The 17,662-nt window shown below is 40.4% G+C and overlaps 2 protein-coding genes across 3 annotated transcripts in view; both read left to right on the forward strand.

Moving 5' to 3' along the window:
• DOP1B (DOP1 leucine zipper like protein B) overlaps window positions 1-6,080 on the forward strand; it is a 52,272-nt gene extending 46,192 nt beyond the window's left edge. For both annotated transcript variants that reach the window (XM_074903584.1, XM_074903594.1), the window contains exons 30-37: window positions 262-408; window positions 870-931; window positions 1,414-1,542; window positions 2,079-2,215; window positions 2,564-2,619; window positions 3,055-3,204; window positions 3,651-3,780; window positions 4,436-6,080. In XM_074903584.1, the coding sequence (XP_074759685.1) occupies window positions 262-408; window positions 870-931; window positions 1,414-1,542; window positions 2,079-2,215; window positions 2,564-2,619; window positions 3,055-3,204; window positions 3,651-3,780; window positions 4,436-4,693 (1,069 nt within the window). In that variant the 3' untranslated portion in view covers window positions 4,694-6,080. The remainder of the gene's footprint in view (window positions 1-261; window positions 409-869; window positions 932-1,413; window positions 1,543-2,078; window positions 2,216-2,563; window positions 2,620-3,054; window positions 3,205-3,650; window positions 3,781-4,435) is intronic.
• Window positions 6,081-9,975: 3,895 nt separating this feature from the next.
• The window catches only part of MORC3 (MORC family CW-type zinc finger 3), a 30,927-nt gene continuing 23,240 nt past the window's right edge, over window positions 9,976-17,662 (forward strand). Inside the window, exons 1-2 of the mRNA XM_074903606.1 lie at window positions 9,976-10,082; window positions 14,989-15,061. Of these exons, the coding sequence (XP_074759707.1) occupies window positions 10,044-10,082; window positions 14,989-15,061 (112 nt within the window). The 5' untranslated portion in view covers window positions 9,976-10,043. The remainder of the gene's footprint in view (window positions 10,083-14,988; window positions 15,062-17,662) is intronic.

The following is a 17,662-nucleotide window of genomic DNA, read 5'->3' on the forward strand; positions in this document are numbered from 1 at the left end:
TGGAGACAGGCAATACTGTGGTACATCTAATCTGAAAATATCTCTCCAAACCAGGTACACTAGAAATGTGAGGAGTTTCTGCACAAACTCTTTTGATCTACTGGTCTGCTGCTGCTCCAAGTTACGAGCTAATCTAGACATAGCCTATTACTGAGAGAATTTGGTTAGAAGTTCTGGGGAACCCCAGAGTTAATTTTCTGGTTACATAAACTTCACTTTAAAAATATATATTTATTTATCACTATTGTTCTCTTCCCCCAGTGCCTACAACATTCCGAGTTTTCGTGCTGGTGCTCAGTTGCTCAGCTCATTGAGTGGATATGCCTATACCAAGCGAGCATGGAAAAAGGAAGTTGTTGAGTTGTATATGGATCCAGCTTTCTTCCAGATGGACACTTCATGCACTCAGTAAGACATGAGATTGCAGCACTCCAAGATTCTATTCTAAATTTGCAAAGAAAGGCTTTAAGGGAGAATGGCTAATATGGGAAAGAAAATTCTGTTTAGCACTTACAGAATATAATAATGATAAAAATGGGTCTCAACAACTAACTAGTAAATGCATTATAAGCACTGATGTTTTCATTATACTGCAGAAGAATAAACTTGTCTCATGCTGATACTCCCCTTAGTGATTAGGGAGCTGCATACAGTAGAGCTGGAGGACCTAGAATGCAGTTAAACCAGATATTGAATATCATATTGAATGCCATTGAATGTCATACTGAATGTCATATTGAATGCCAGTGCATATTGAATACCATTTGGAAACTGCTTCCTTGTACGAAATGTTTGACCAAAATATTCTCTGAGGTGAATCTATACCAAAGCTTTCTCTGGTTACCTAATTCCTTCTGTATCTTATTCAGTTGGAGATCCATTATTGATCATCTTCTAACACATGAGAAAACTATGTTTAAAGATTTGATGAGTAAGTATCAGCTTCTGATAACTTATTTCTACACTCATTTGAAATTATTTGCATTTGAGCTATGGGTACATTTTTAATATACTAAAATATCAATAAAATGCAGACAATGTATTTGCATAATTGAGTATGTTGCCAACTTTATTCACAGCTAAAAGCTGTGCTAAGTTAATTCTGTATTTTGGACACATCTAAAACACCCCATAAGTATTTTTGTTCTAGAAATGCTAATTCTAGAACTCCTGCATTCACATTTTGCTATAATTTTAAGTTGCCAAATTGTGACATCATTGGAGCTGCAGTGCTTGTCTCATATGTAATTTTTCTGCTAGTGTGAGCAGATCTGGATCAACACCAATTTATTATTCCAATTGGTAGACCTAAAGAGAGTTTTTCTTTTCAAAATATTTCTGGACATGGGAATTATTTTCAGCCCAAAACACAAGAAGTCTTTATAGGGTAGGTAATTCTTATCTCTGTTATAGATATGCAGAGCAGCGCCTTAAAACTCTACCCAAGTTTTGAGCAAAAAGCAATGTTGTTAAAGCGGCAAGCTTTTGCTGTCTTTAGTGGAGAGACTGATCAGTATCATCTCTATCTTCCCTTAATACAAGGTAAGATTTTTAATTTCACCTATTTTTTTTCAGCTGTAACACATATATAAACTGTGTAAGAAAGGAATGTCACCTATTTTCCAACACATACTTCAATTTTAAAAAAATTTTTCAATTTTTTAAAAGTTTTTAACAAAATTTATGATGCTGTGAATCTCTGAATTCTAACAAATAAATAATCTCATTAAGAGGTACACAGGAATCTGGGTTTCAAAGCCTTTGGTCTGGAAATATAACTGGAAACATGATTATTTTGTAGCAATCTTCCAGACACTCTTGGACTGTTGTAGTTCTCCTTACATGTCAGTTTTGACAAAATTTTGCCCAATATAAAATCACCATGTCTACTTTTCAGACTTTTTCTGAATCACAGTTTTGTTAATAGAGTGCAAGGGACTCAACCCAAAACTGGTGATAAAGCACAAATTTTGTTTTGCCACCTTCTACAATTTTATTTTCTCAAACAACACATGTTTAGGAAAATACTACTCTTTTTTGTTTGGTCAGTTTTTTTGCCTTTGTAATGTTTATTTCAGAACGATTGACTGAGAACCTCCGTGTTGGGCAGACTTCTATAGTTGCTGCACAGATGTTTCTGTTCTTCAGGGTTCTTTTGTTAAGGATTTCTCCTCAGCATCTAACCTCATTGTGGCCAATTATGGTAACTGAATTGGTAAGGAATAAGTAGTTATTTGAAACGAATTAGTTTGTGTTTTGCCCTTTTTCACCTTTTTCTTCCTCCCAAATACACCCCTTGTTTGAAAAAGGAAATTTTTGCGTAGTTTCGCAGTAGGCTTATAATTTGGGAAAAGAATTAACAGCGTCATTAGGAATTACTTTGATTAATTTTGTTCTTGTTGTTACTGTAATCTCTTGTGTGATTTGCTAATTTGTGGCAAGTCGTAAGAGTAAATAAAGAGTCCTTACATATTAAGTTCCTTATACTACGTGGAGCATATCTTTTTTGTGATTGAGTTGTATGAACATTTCAGCATCCCATAAATAATTTATTTCTTTAAAGATTCAGACATTTCTACAGCTGGAAGAAGATTTAACTGAAGAAGATGAACCATCAAAGTAAGAATTACCATTTGTCTGATAGAAAACTTGGGAAACCTGTTAATGATTGTGCTTGTTCGCTATCTGCAAATTTTTTATTCATTTAATTAATTAATTCTCTGGGATAGGGAAGAGACAGTGGGATAGCTAAAATAGCAATATGTTCAAAAAATGTAAGTATCACTTATTAGTTGCATACAAAAATAGAAGAGGTGCTAAGTCAGCATTTGAATGTTTTAACATGTTGCCATTTTAAAAAAATATTTTAGATTACTTTTTCTTCTAACAGCCTTTTATATTAATCATAGTACTCATGCAGAATAAAAATAGTTTTTGTTGTGCATAAGTTCAAATGCTCATTTGTGTAAATGTGTACATTTCTCTTTTGGAGAATGAAAAACATTTAGTGGTTTTATGTTTTAATGGTATGTTTCTTAATTGTAACTAACACAGGAGCAACAGCAAAATAAGCAAACAGAAAGTCTCAGGTGATGGCAGTGGATCAGACATACAGCAGAATGAGTTGTCCTTGTATTTATCAGCTTGTAAGTTTTTGGACACAGCACTTTCATTTCCACCTGACAGGATGCAGTTGTTTCAAATGTAAGTCCTCTAATTACTTACCTGTTCTCCAGGTTGTTACCATTCTTATCCTTTAAAGTAATTCCGGATCAATTTTCTTCTAGACTTAATTTTGCCATCAGAAGTACAAATGCTGATACTTAGACAAATGTAATTAGGGGCATTTGTCAGCGTAGGAGGATTTCACCATCCTCATTAGGAGGTTCTCTAACCTGGAAAAACTTGAAGAAAACGAAGACGGAGATTGTTCTTTGTTTTCCTTTTGCACACACTCAGGATTATTTTGGAGCCAGTTGCATTTAAATACTGACATGACAGTAACATCCTTGTTCATTAAGTTTGGCTCTGGTAGTAGCATAAATATGATAGCTCTTTCTGTAAACAAACCAGTGCTCTACTAAACTATGTATGATCCAAACAAGGATTTTTACTGCCTGTCTTGTTATCAAGTAATCCGTTTGTTTCAGGTACAAATGGGCGTTTGTCCCAGAGGTGGACACAGAGTCATCTACTGTGACCTCTCATCTGGTAGAAAATCACCAGGAATGCAAACCACACATTATAAGAATCATGGATCTGCTGAAGATGAAATACGGGGTAAAAAAGAATGCTTCACTTTTTTTTTTTTTTTTTTAATCCATTAACTTAATATCTAGTCACTTGTTTAGGAAAGTATGTTAGGCAAGAGGTTTTCAGATATTCTAATAAAATTCATGAGGCTTTTAGAAATTATCTGCCTGCTTTCACCTACATGTCTTGAAGGTGTCAGATTGCTTTTGGGTGTGAGGGAACAACCGGCAGTTTTCCTGTTGTTCCCTTAAATCTGCCCTCAATCATCCAGTGAAAACAATTTATCTCAGACAGGACCAGTATTTATAAAAAAGAGCATCATGTACTTTGTCAAAAAAGTTTACCATAATAGCGCTTTAAATTACCATTAAGGTTTCATATTAATTCTTCCAGAAAAGGAAATAGGGGCATTAGTGTTTATCAGAGATTGTTTGATATCTAATTCTGAAGGCTAGTTCAAATTTGCAGTCTTCTGAACTTGTGAGACTTTGATTTAATGGAACCTTGTATCCAAATATAGAAGTAACTCGGTATACCATCTCTACCATATATATTGTGATACAGTTGTAGGCTGTGGATCTCTTAGTATGAAAAAAGTGCGTAGTACAGGGTTCAGACAAGCCATAACAACATTGTTTCTTCATTCAAAACCTTCAGTAAATCCCTGTTTGTTTGTTTACAGGAAACAAACAACACGGAGGGAATTTCCAAGAAGCACAAATTTCCTCTTTTGAACTTCCACTCTATATCTAGCATCACCCAGCTTATGCCCTTCTTCAAGACTCTCTGTTGTGCATTTACAACAAGCAGGAGTGAATCCCAGAATTCACATACTTCTGCATCTCTCTCTGTGGACTATGTTGGCAGTAATGGCATAAAGATCTTGCAGCAGCTTGAAGAGAGTGTTGAATGTGACTTCCTTGAAAACATGGAAAGTTAAGCCACACGTCAGACAGTTGGCTCGTGGTGAATAAATAGCAAAAAAAGGGAAAACTTTACTGAAATTCTCTTCTTTTTTCCCCAGTTTTGAAACTACATTTTGGGTTTTCTTCCTGCAGTTGTGGAGTGCTCTTCAATAATCGAAGCTTCTGAGTTGGTGTTAAAAAGCAGGATTCGTCAGTTCCCATGGGGGAAACAAAAAAGTACAGTTTAGTGGTAATTTATCATAGTTACTGTATTCTTTTACTTGTTTTCAATGTGAAGGATTAAAGAGATTTTGTAAATAAAGGAAGAATATTTTTGACTTGGTGAAAGTAGCAACTGTATCATTTATCCAGTAACTTCTCAAGTATTTTAAACTGCTTTTGGAGCTATGTTCTAAAAGTAAATTTAAAAGAAAGCTAATATTGCATGTCAGTGTACAGTCAGTTTGCATATAAGCCATTTCCTGAGGTTAGAGCCTGCTTCTACTTCTCTTTTCTTTAACTTCTCCTAAAACTTACCAGCTTCTATACAAATCACCTGAATTTCAAACAGATGTATTTTATAAGTCTTAGCATTGTGCAAATAACTGCAGACTTACCATGTTTGTAATTTCAACTCTGTACTATAATAGCATTCTTCAGGATTAGTGATTCCTAAATAAAAGACAAACATGCATAAAAGACAAACCTATGCACTAACATTTTGTAATTTACATTACTTGAGGTGTTCTTATTTTAATTAATTGACTAAAAATATTCTAATCCAGTTTTTCTAATTACAAAACTTCTTTCAGAGACGAAGGTCACTTTGCAACTTCTGAACTATGACTAAAGATAATTCTGTAAATATATAAATTACTGTATACCAACAGCCTAATTAAAATGAAAATAAAATTATTTTTTTTAAAGAACACTTTTTATAGAAAAGAATGTATTTGACTGTTCCGAGGTGTTAAAAGAGGTAGGGAGATCATCACAGCACCATGACTACAGTAATGCTCAAGGTGAAACTTATTTCGGAACATCACTGTTACCACTGCCCAGGAGGTGGGAGACAGGGATTAGTTCTACCACCAAACAGCACAGCTGCATGTCTGAAGGAGGCTTCTGATGGCCAGCGGTTAAGCACCATTCTAGCAACACATACAACAAAAGGCATAGTATAATGTTTTTTAAATGAGGAGATGGATTCCATTGTATTTTCATATTTAGTGGATTATCTGACTGAATTTGCAATGCCAATTTGTCTGGGAGGGGAGGTTTATCTTATTTTTTATGGTAAAAAGTTTTGTCTCTTCTGAGCTTTTTTTAAACACTTTTGTCTCCAGAAAAATTGGTTTTGTAAGATATACCTGTAGACTGGTATGTGCTTGAGTTATGGAAAATCACAGCTGAGGTAAATGTGCTGGGTACTGGAATTCACCACTCTCGTTTTTGCTAATTAAAAAGGACATACAAAATGTGTGGTTCAGTGTCACCAGGTTGGCAAGATCAAGGATTAATTTTTTTCAAAACTCACATGACAAACATGGAAGGCTACTCTGCAGTGGTTTTTACCTACAGATATATGAAGTTTTCATCTTTGCGTTATAAACTAAAATAGTGAAACACTGAAAAATGTGCTTTATTATGATAATACTGTAATGCTCTATGAATGTAATACTATAAGAGGCTTATGCTAAACTTAAATAGCTTCTCTGCATTTTTACAGTTAAGGGAAGTGATAGACTGAAGTGTAATATTGTGTAGTCACTAAGAATTATTTGTATTGATATAATTTATTAATGATCTCTAATGCTGTTGGAATGAGCGTAAGTGAAAAGTTATCCTTTTAAAGCGTTACTGGAAGACTGAAACAGGATATTTTTAAAATATTTGCGTTCATTACTATTATATCTTCAGTAATTTTAAAAGAGAGTATTGCTGCTAATACTCAAGATGATTTGGTAGTTTTACTTTCAATTTTCTGGTGGTTGCATTCCATCCTTGGGTATTTCCCTTAAAATCCTGATGATATGCTGTCAGACAGGCTATTAAAATCTAAGACAACTTTTTGCCATCAAACCTTTTGTTTTACATTCTCCCATAGGCTACAAACCTGTGTCTTCACATAGGTTTATCGCTAACTGGAGGTGGTGAACCAGTTATTTAGATTGAGGGGTTTGTCATCCTTCCCCTTGAAAAAAGGTATGTCCCATTCTGGCTGCCTGTACATCAGATATGTGGGGGATTGGACATCAGTCACTTCCTCCTCAGCTGTGGTGGTGAACTTTAAAAACAGAAATCAGTAACTTAGATCTGTATGAGTCTCTAAGATGATCTTATCTTCTACAAAAATATTACTTGCTTCTAACTCCTGCCTTCATACATTTACCTTTGTCCTGTGGTTCTGCAGATGGCTGCTTGAAATAGCCTCAGATATTTATGACTTGCAGAATCCTTTCACTGCAGCAGAATCTAATTCTTAAGAAGAAAAAAGTTCTTTAAAATTTAGTATCTAAGCAGATCTATCATTATAAATAGCATGTGAATAAGGAGGTAAAGGGCTCTAACTAAAAAAAGTCCTGCTTGGGTGGTGGAGGGGCACAGTTACATAGGCCTGATGGTATCTCTAGCCATGTAACTTTATTCCTTTTCTATATGGAGCTAACTGTAGTCATTTTACTTATGCTACTGCTGTTAAATCCACATGAAGGAGGATTGTACTGCTCTAACACTGGTACTGCCAAAGCAGAGTAAGTTAACTGTAGATGAATCTGACAAACTTTTACCTAGAACTCAGTATCAAGAACAGGAGAGAAAATGCTTTTGCTTTACTGTATAGTTCTTTGCTTGTTTTCAAAATAACCAAGCTTAGTTTTCTCTTTTGGATACTTCAGCTTTGAGATAGCATAGTCACAGTGAATGATACACAGAGGGAGACATATTTAAATACTCAGAAGGATTTAATTTTCCTGAAGGAAAAACATAGTAGGTGCAACCAAGACAACTGCCAAAGAACAGCAGAACTTAAAATACGGAGCACTGAGTAATGATTAAATGTATTCAATACTATATCTGAATACAATTCTTCTAATGATATTAAATGTTATTTTGAAATAGCTTTTAACATGCAATTATAACTTTTCAGACTACCTTTACTGCTCACTCACAAACTAATTTTTACCTGATTCTGTAAAAGCTCTCAAATTCAGTTTCAATGGATGAGGGCTCCGTACAGAACTCTATAGACCTCAGTTTGGATCCCAGCAGTAGCAGCTCAATGCTAGTCTGTGCTAGCTCCTACACGTGCCTAGGGTACAACTGCGCCACCACCTCCCTAACCCCCTCACCAGCCCCTATTGCTCCAGCTCTTACATCCCTATCTTTTGCATTCCTGAACTTTCCACCCTGAGATCCCAGTTCTGTGGTCTTGAGACAACTTTTCTGGATTTGTGTGTCAGGAAGAACCACATGGAACAGATGGAGGGAGCTGCTGCTGCAGTGTCAGGGGATCACTTATGGACCGACAGGCACTGATCCCCGTATGGAAAAAGCACCTCTTCCCAGGAAGTTAGGGAGTGCTGTTGCATAATGCTTCCTCTGTGTACCAGAGCTTTCCAAACTTCAGTCTGTATACTTTTATGTTCAGGACAAATGCCCTGAAAGTACTGCCTTTTTAGTTGGGAGGAAGAAAAATTCCATACAACTGAGCTTGAACATCTAAAGTGAGAGAAGTATGGCTTCACGGAATCATAGAATGGTTTGGGTTGGAAGTGGCCTTGTGGGAATACAACGGAAGATTGGCAAGGAGGATTGTAAACACTGAAGTAACTTGCAGCTGGGATGTCAAAACCCACATATATCATACTAATTGGTGTTCAGCTTTGTGTGCTGACGGGTAGAATGTCTACGTTTAGATAACCTAGGCCTGTGATAAACTCAGAGGTACCTTATCAAACATCCTTGAGATTCCTGGCCTGCTGTGGGAAAGATTAAAGCACAGTGGAAAACTACTTCTGTGAAAATCCCTGATATATACAGGCGAAAGCAGCAGATCTTTTCTTTCTTCTCCTCTTCCTGGCTAGCAAGGACCAAACTCTAGTGCCTGTGTCCCCGCTTTGTATGCCTCTGCCCGGGTGCTGCTGCAGGGATTCTCCAAGTCATGAGGTAACGAGAATAAATTTACTCTTTGCATTTCATCCGTGGTTATGTGGTTATTCCTGTATCTTGCTTGTGTTGGCTCACACAGACCTTAACAATCACCTAGTTCCAACCCCCCTGCCATGAGCAGGGACACCTTCCACCAGACCAGGTTGCTCCAAGCCCCGTCCAACCTGGCCTTGAACACTGCCAGGGAGGGGGCAGCCACAGCTTCTCTGGGCAACCTGTGCCAGTGTCTCACCACCCTCACAGGAAAAAAAGTCTTCCTTATATCTAATCTAAATCTATGCCCCTCGTCCTATCCCTACACACCCTGATAAAGAGTCCCTCCCCACTTTCCCTGTAGCTCCCTTTAAGTACTGGAAGGCCACTATCAGGTCTCCCCAGAACCTTCTCCAGGCTGAACAACCCCAACTCTCAGCCTGTGCTCACAGGGGAGGTGCTCCAGCCCCCTGACCATCTTCGTGGCCTCCTCTGGACCCGCTCAAGCATGTCCATGTCCTTCTTATGTTGGGTGCCCCAGAGCTGGACACAGCGCTGCAGGTGGGGTCTCACCAGAGCGGAGCAGAGGGGGAGAAGCCCCTCCCTCACCTGCTGGCCACACTGCTCTTGATGCAGCCCAGGGTACAGTTGGCTTTCTGGGCTGAGTGCACACTGCTGGGTCTTAGCCAGTTTTCCATCCACTAATACCCTCAAGTCCTTTCTCACAGGGCTGCTCTCAACCCACTCTTTGCCCAGCCTGTATTTGTGTTTGGGATTGCCCCGACCCACGGTTTCAATGACTTTGTGAGAGCCGCTCTCCGGATTTCATCCCTCCCCCGTGGTCTGCACGTCCTCTGCGACGCTGTGTGCTGCACCCTGCACCTCAGAAGCTGCTCACGTTTTGCTTACACGGCGTGTGTGGAAAATCACGGGCACCTGCTGAACCCGCGCTGGGAAATACCGCGGCCCGGCAGCGAGCTCCACGAAAGCGCTGCCTGTCCCCCGGGGGCCTGCCTAGAGACCGGCAGGGCCGCCCCTTCACGTCTGGCGGTGGCAGCAACGCCCCGCCGCGGGGGCGTCTCCGCCTCCCCGTGCCCGCCGCCGGGGGCGTGGCCCGGACGCCGAGGCCCCGCCCCTCCCCGGGAGCGGGCGCGCTTGGCGCCGGAAGCGCGCGGGGAGGGGGCGAGGCGGAAGTACGGGCGCTCCGCGCTCCCCGCTCCGGCGCTCGCTGCGGCACAAAAGATGGCGGCGAAAACACAGGGCGGCATCCGCCTCAGCGCGGTGAGTGGCGGCGGGGGGAGCCCCTGACGGGATGTTCGCCCTCTCTGTCCCACCATCCCCGCTCCCCTCCCTACCGGCGGGGGAGGCGCGGGGTGGGCGCTGCCTGGCAGCGGAGTGGAGCGGGGGTGCCTGTGCGAGGCCCGCGGCGGCTGAGGGGCAGGCAGCGGCCTGGGGGCAGGGGAGGAGGGAGCTGCCGTGCCGCTGCCGCCGCCGCTTGAACCGCTCGTTGCTTTGCCTCGGTGAAAGCGGGGAGCGGAGCCTGCCCGGGTTGGGGGCGACGCCTCGCCGCTCCGCGGGTAAAAAAAGTTGTTGGCCGAGCGTTGGGAGGGGCGGGCTCCGGAGCCCTTCACCTAAAATAAACCAGCACCCCTTTCCTGGCCTCAGACTTTTCTCTCGTCTTGTGCTGTCCCCGGCAGGGCCCTTAGCCCGCCCTGGGCGCGCCGCGCCTTGGCCGCTCTCCTGAGGGGAGAAGCCGCGAGTACCGCTGGCCGTGCGGGGCGGGAAGAGCAGGAGCCCCTGGGGGGCCGCGGGGTGGGTTGCGGGCCGTGGGGGCTCCCCGTCGTCGATCTGTGCACGAAAGCAGTAGCTAGTTTGGCTCGGGCTGCGCGGGAGGGGAAGTTACTGTCTGTGGGTGGGTTGGGTTGGTTGGTGGGGGAAGGGGATTTCACAGTCTGTTGTGGTGATGGAGTTATTTGATAAGGTACTGACCTCTAATTGGAAACTTGTAACTCAGAATCTTGGCTACTATTTGCAAGAGGCCTAATTACATTTTAACAAGGGTGATGAATGTGCATGCAGTTAAATCTATTGCTGCATTGTGCTTTCCAGTCACAGTATTGCCCTCAGTTGCTGTCCTTTTGTGGTAATTAATCGGTCGTTTCCTTGTTTGTGGAAATACAGATATTTTTTTAAGCCTTTCTGATTTCAGCTATCTAAGTCACGCTTATAGTTACAAACAGCTGGTTCATAACCTTACTTATAGAATAGTGGAAAGAAGCTGGATCGTTACAGCAAGTAACTTAAACATTTGAGTGAAAAACATATATGTTAATATATTCTCAGCACTGCTTAAATTACCTTAATATAAATTGCCATGATTGTAGGGGTTAGGTATAAATGTCATCTACTTGAAGTTCAAGAATTACACTTTCGTTTCAGGTCTTTAATTTTTGTGTTTGAAATCCACAGTTTGATATATTTTATTAGAGAAGTGTTTTCCTTCTTTAGATAACAGTGGGGGTTTTTTTTAAAAAAAAGGAGGGAGGTCTCCCTTTGATTTTAATGCATTATTAGCCTTCTTGAGGGTAAAAATACATCGGCATTAATAATCAGCCTTTGCAAAAAACCTGCCTATCACAACTCAGACTGCAGAGTTTAAAATTACTCTCAAGTTGAAATCACGTTGACAAGCTGAACGCTTACAGATACAAAGAATGCACTGATACAGATACATGGTCACAGTCTCTTCTGTCAGCAGCTGTTCTTCGCAAATATGTTGGGTTTCACCAAAATATTTCCAAGAGTTTCAGAAGCATGTATAAGCAACACAGGCAGTATGAGCAGGCCTGGTAACTCATCCCACACTGGCATTTATCTCCTTCTGTTGCTCTGGTACAATTTTTGCTCAGTTGCATGATGAGACAGATCAGGGAAGTGATCCAGGTTAAAAATAAGATTTTAAAAACGGTTGTTAATTTGGATCAGCTCCCTGATGTGGTTCATGACAGACGTGTAACTGGACTAGCATAACTGGGAGGAAGAGGAGGAAAATGGCAGTGGGGTTGTTCCCCAAGAAGTTGTGCAATACTTTTGTAAGATAAGACAGATTGTTCAGTGGTAATTCAATTTGTGCATGCCTTATGATCTGCAAGGGGTGGAAGAGTTCTGCTTTTCTTGGAAAACTGGAATTCCCAAAGCTGTTTGTCATTTTGGAGGGATAAGCTGCTTTATTATTAAATATTTGCTGGTCATAATTGTAGGAGATGCTTCTCTTAATGCAGTTTAGTCTTCTTATAATACGTACTCTGAAGGAGGGGGAGATTTGGTCATATCTCCAAAAGGAATTTGGCTGCACTTGGTCTCAGGAGAAAAAATTAAACCGTTCAGCAAAACCCACTTAGTAACAAAATATATTAGGCCCAGTGAACAAAGCAACTGGATGTCTCAGCTACAGTCATGCTAACGTAGCCAAAAGTGGCTGTTCACCAGGGGACTAACTCTTTCTTACTGTACTTAGTGAACCTCAATTATTCATGAGCCAATTAAATCGGTGCTTGGATGAAATGAAGTGTAAGGGGACAAAATGGGCTTAAATATTCCCTGATGAGGTCATTGGGAAGTGATGAGTTGTTGCTGACAGCTGGGTAAGCTCTGAAGCAAAAGGTAATGGCCTTAAACCACTATTCTCCGGGTTTTAATCTGATTTTGTTGTGTGCCCTTGTTTCAGTGCCTTACAGGAGCAGGATGCTGTCTTCTCTGAGTACTTTCCAGTCAGCTACCCTGTGGGATACTCGCTTGCCTCTTGCTGTGGGGGCAGATGTTAGAGTCAAGGACCAATTTGTTACAGTCCCTATGTTCCAACGCATATCTTCTCATTTGATATATCTGTTCACAAGTTCCCAATTCTGTGAACCACCTTCCAGCCTGTCTCAAAACCTTACCACTTGAAACAGTGATCCAGAGAAGGTCAGCATAATTCTGGTGTTTTTAGAAGATGCTGCTTCTTTAAGTTGCTGTTTTCAAAGTTAATCACTCGTATGCAGCAGTGAAATAAAGGATGGAGAAGCATTGCTTTACACAGGCAACACCTGAAGAGATTTTCTTGCTCTGCATGTGTATGCTTTGTTTTGCAGAAAAAAGGACACTTATCTGTGATTATGTCAGTGTTGGGTGACGCTGAGGTTCCTTCCTTCATCAGCATTGTCTGGTGATCAGGGGAGGCTCACAACTGTGAGTTCATGCCTTTATCAAAATTAGAGTCAGGACTTTTTGCCAAGTCTGCATTACTGAGGTTACAATGCCAGCAGTAGCTCCAGAGGTCCCAGTCTACCTGTGTGTATGGTTGTAGTTTTTCACAGGCTAGCAACAGAGACATAGTTTAGCAGTGAGCTGAGCAGATGCTGAATGCTTGAATGCCCATCTGTGTGGTGGGGTTTTTCTTAAGTGTTAGTGTTTGTGTTTTAACAAGGAGGGATTTCAGGCAGAAAAAAACACCCAGTTGTTTCTTGTGTATTTTGATCATGAACTTAGGAAGCAAAGGAACAAATGCTGCCAGCACTGTGAAAGGTTGAAATGAAGAGAATGATAAAGGCCTTAAGATTCACTGAGTTACTGTATGGCAGAGGGAGAAACCAAAAGAACCTTTTAACTGTGTGCCATGGAATATGTGAGGTTTCCATTAATAGGCTTGATGTAATTTTCTTCTTGGATTCTAAATTATTTGTAAGTATCTGCTATGAATTTGAAAGGGGCACAGTGACTTAGCTTGACTCAATTTACCAGATTTTATAAAATTGGAGTTGTAAAGCACAGATGGCAATGAAGAATGTGATGCCTATTCATACTTGTACTCTAGCTTGATGGAAAAATGCAGGTTTAAGTTGCAGTCAGAAACTGTGTCCTGTGTTCTTATGACCTCAGAATCAAGGGGAGGTTTCTTGACAATTTATTTTTATCTGAACTAGGGCTGCTGCTGCCACCTTACTCCCTCTCTGGTATCTGGCTCACCACTCTCGAACTTGCTCAAAGCGTTACTCGTTTTTCACTGATAAATGAACCTGGAGACTTGAAATGGTTGCTTGCTTTTATTTAGACTTGACTAACGATATAAAAGTGCTTGTCAGTGTAGTAGTTCTGTAAAATTTTTGAAGTATGGATATACACTACTCAACTGGTTTTATGTATATAATAATGTGGATTATATTGTTTTTTTGATATAACTGCACTGTACGAGGACTGTTTCCAGCGTTATGTACTCATAGATACTGCTTTTTATGCCATCAGCATAACTGTGTTAGTGAGGTTTTGTGTTAAAGGCCTTGTAAAAGTATAATTGCAGATAGTCTCAGTGGTAATGCAAATGCAGCTCTATCAGTTTCAGCAGTTAAATTTTGCCAAACATTGCACTGACAAATCCTTAAGTTATATGGATATGTAGTTCTGGTCTTCCTAGTCTTTTGATCTAGGTGAATATATAGGAACCCAGGCTTTCATAAATTACTTGAAAATACTTTTGTTGCTGACATCTATAGGATGATGTCTCATAAATAGGTACTTTATTTGCATGTTCTCATCTAATCCTAGTAGTGTCTACATTCATCTGGTTACATCTTACCGTGAGTGAGGATAAAATGTATGAGATGGAATTGCTAAAAGCACAAATCACTAGTTGAGAGAATCTGACATGTGATTTTGATCAATATGGGCAAAAGGAGCAATGACCTCAGACAGTAAGCCATGGAGTATATTAGGTGCTGCTCGCTTTTTGGATGAAGTTTAATACTCATGGTTTAAGTTGTATGTTTTTAACATTTGAGGGCGTGTGCTTCTGTTTCTAGATTTGAACTAAGGCTTTGATGGGTTCTGTAACCTCTAGCATCAGTATAGCAATAGTTCCTTACGTTTCTGTAGAGATGAAGAGAGTTTGACAGGATGACAGTATAACCCATGCTCAGAATATAGTACGATACTGTGCCGAATTCTGTACTGCTCTTTTGTCTTTAATAGCTGTATTAATGTTCCCTGTAAAAGGTGTTGTATGCCAGTATCTAAAAGTAAAGTAAAATACACCTTTCGGTAGTGTTGTACAAAACAGCTTCATTTAATGTTACTTTATTTAACATACTGTTTTCTGGCTTGATATCATTGAAAAACGGAAACTAATGCCATTGTTTGTGGTTTATTTCAGCTTTGTCCAAAGTTCTTGCATACCAACTCTACCAGTCACACCTGGCCTTTCAGTGCAATTGCAGAACTTATAGGTATGTCGATCAATAGTTTGCCCGAGTACTTGATTGTATGTTTTTTTCTTGTTATAAAACTACCGTTCAATCAGATTGACTTTTTCATTTCTTAACAGCATACATACTACCTGACATCAGTTGCAGGGGCCTTGTAGGATTTGCTGATTTGTTTTTACTGCGTTTATTATGGTTTGCCAAATACAGAAGACTGTGGGACCAAGTGAACTCCTTCTTATCCACCAAATGCAAGTCTACTCCTTTTTGCTGTTCCCAGGCCCAAAGAGTAGTAAGGCTGAGTGCACATTCCAAAGATATGCTTGCACACTTGCATCCTGTACAGACACAGCTGGCCACAGCCTGATTAGCACAGGAGGACAGTGACTTTGTAAGAACCCACATAAGCACAAGCAGTGCTCAAAACATGAACAGCACAAATTGCCTTACCCTGTTCCTGCTTCCTGGCTAACCAGGTTTGAAGTTCAGTAGTGGCACGTATGCGTACTCTCACTCACTTATCACTCATGCTTACACATAGTTCTGGGTGTTTTGCCAAGACCTGGGAGTCTTTCCATTACCTGTGTCCTGGGCTTTTTACTAGTCTCTGTCTTAGACCTTGGATCTCAACAGTTGCTGGTCTCTTCCAACTTGTTGGCTTGTCCAACTTGAAGTTTGTTAGCAGAACAAATGGGTACAGGCACATACTGAGAATAGAGAGCACACTCACACAGGAAATCATTAGAAATAGTGTTTAGTAAGAATAGTGTTTACAACAGAGTGGCACAGGGTCCAGCCATACAGGCATACTGACCAGCAGCCAGCTTGCACACAATCAGCCTGTGTTATTCCCCCCCTCCCCACCCATTATACCATTCTTCTCCCATCTTCCCTTTTCTTCAATGCTTCCTCAAAACATCCAATGGTAATTTTTTCACATTATCACAATACTCCTCAAACATCCTAATTTTCTTCTTTTGGATTACCAAGTTTCTGGCTGAAAATCTTCAGGGTTATGCTTGAGTGGTTCCTTTTAATGGTCCATCCATCAGTTTCCTAAGAGTTCTGCTCTTTGTTAGTGTCTCTGTTGTCTGCTGTTAGCTGGGCCTTGTGTATCTTTTTAATTTATTAGCTCCTGTTGATCATCTTGCCTTTGATTTTGAATAGTGGTTAAGGGGATATATTCAGAGTTGCTTGTTTCCCAAGTTAGGTAATGATTAGCAGACTTTCTTTAACTGGTTCCTCGAAATAAAGGTGTGGTTTGGAAAGACTTGCCAAGCTTACCTAGTAGTTTGTTGCTGCCAAAGGGAGCAACTCTTCTGGTCACGCATTCCTTCACTTTCTGTGCACAAGTTTTGCTGTTGCTAATCCAAAAAATTAACCTAGCAAAAGAAAATAGGAACTTTTCAGCCAGATAAGGCCACAGCTGTCATAAAGGAGGGAACCAGAACCATGTGGCTGCAGGAAGGGCTAGATGTTTTGGAGGTAACAGTGTGGTAAGTTCATTTCAGCTGTTTTATCACCCCATGCCATACTTGTCTGGAATGATGTATATGTGCTGTGCAAGGCATGCAGACTTGTCTTCTTTTTCCTCTGGTTTGTTATATGTGTTGCTTTAACAAAGCTTCAAAAGCATAGTAGCAACATATTGTAAAGGCTTCAAGTTAGTTATGTTGATTTAAATAAGTTTTGTAATCTTTCGCATGCTATGGAAGGCTGTACCATATACAAAATATCAAATAATATAATGAGGGTTATATTATGGAGGCCTGACTTTTAGTTTATGCAAACTTACCTCAAATTTTAATGGTCTGTATGCTAAAATTTGCCTTATAAACTCTAGTCCCTCCTGCCAACTTTTTGGTGGTTATATTGCTGGCTTCTCCCTTAGTCCTCAATCAGGTTAAATTTAGGTGAACTAATGGTGATGCTTGAAAGAGGGTAAATGAGACATCTAGATAGAGTTGGTGAGCTAGCAAATCTGAAGACTTCCACAAATCCTGGCCTTAGAAGAATACTTCCAAACTTTAAATTGTACTTGAAATGTCCTCTTTTGTTGGTGCTGAAATATATTTTATGGACTTTTTCACTGTGGATGCAATTTATGCTTATAGAAAGCAAGCTACCAAGCTGTGATTCCTTTTTATAGGCTGCAATGTTGACTTGAGCTGTTTATTTATGGCCCTTAGTTGGACCTGCAAAACAGGCAGTGAAGCAGGGGCACTGCTTCCTGCTGTGCCACCACATACCACCCCTCCTCCTCCCTGTGCTTTCCCCCCTCACAAACTCCATAAGTAGCACGGTGTTGGGGAAGGGGGGAAAAGAGATGGAAGAAAGTGCTGTTAGGGCAGATGAGGTTTAAATTAGCTTTGCTGCCAAGAAATGTTTGTGGAGCCATGGTTTCCCTTTCACTTGCAGTAGCAATGCTGCAAGCTTTTTCAAATCCTGTAAATAGAAAGTTTAGTCTAAAGCATTTTGAACTTCCCTTCTGTGAAAGTCATGCCTTCTTAGATTTGAACAACTTGCAAAATACGTATTTGTGACACTTAGCTCTGTTAATATGGAAGTGATGTGGTGGCAGAGCAGCAACAATTTTTTCACCTAAATCTGCAGAGTCAAAATTCT

The sequence above is a fragment of the Athene noctua genome, chromosome 1 (assembly GCF_965140245.1).
Source record: "Athene noctua chromosome 1, bAthNoc1.hap1.1, whole genome shotgun sequence".
Classification (NCBI taxonomy): domain Eukaryota; kingdom Metazoa; phylum Chordata; class Aves; order Strigiformes; family Strigidae; genus Athene; species Athene noctua.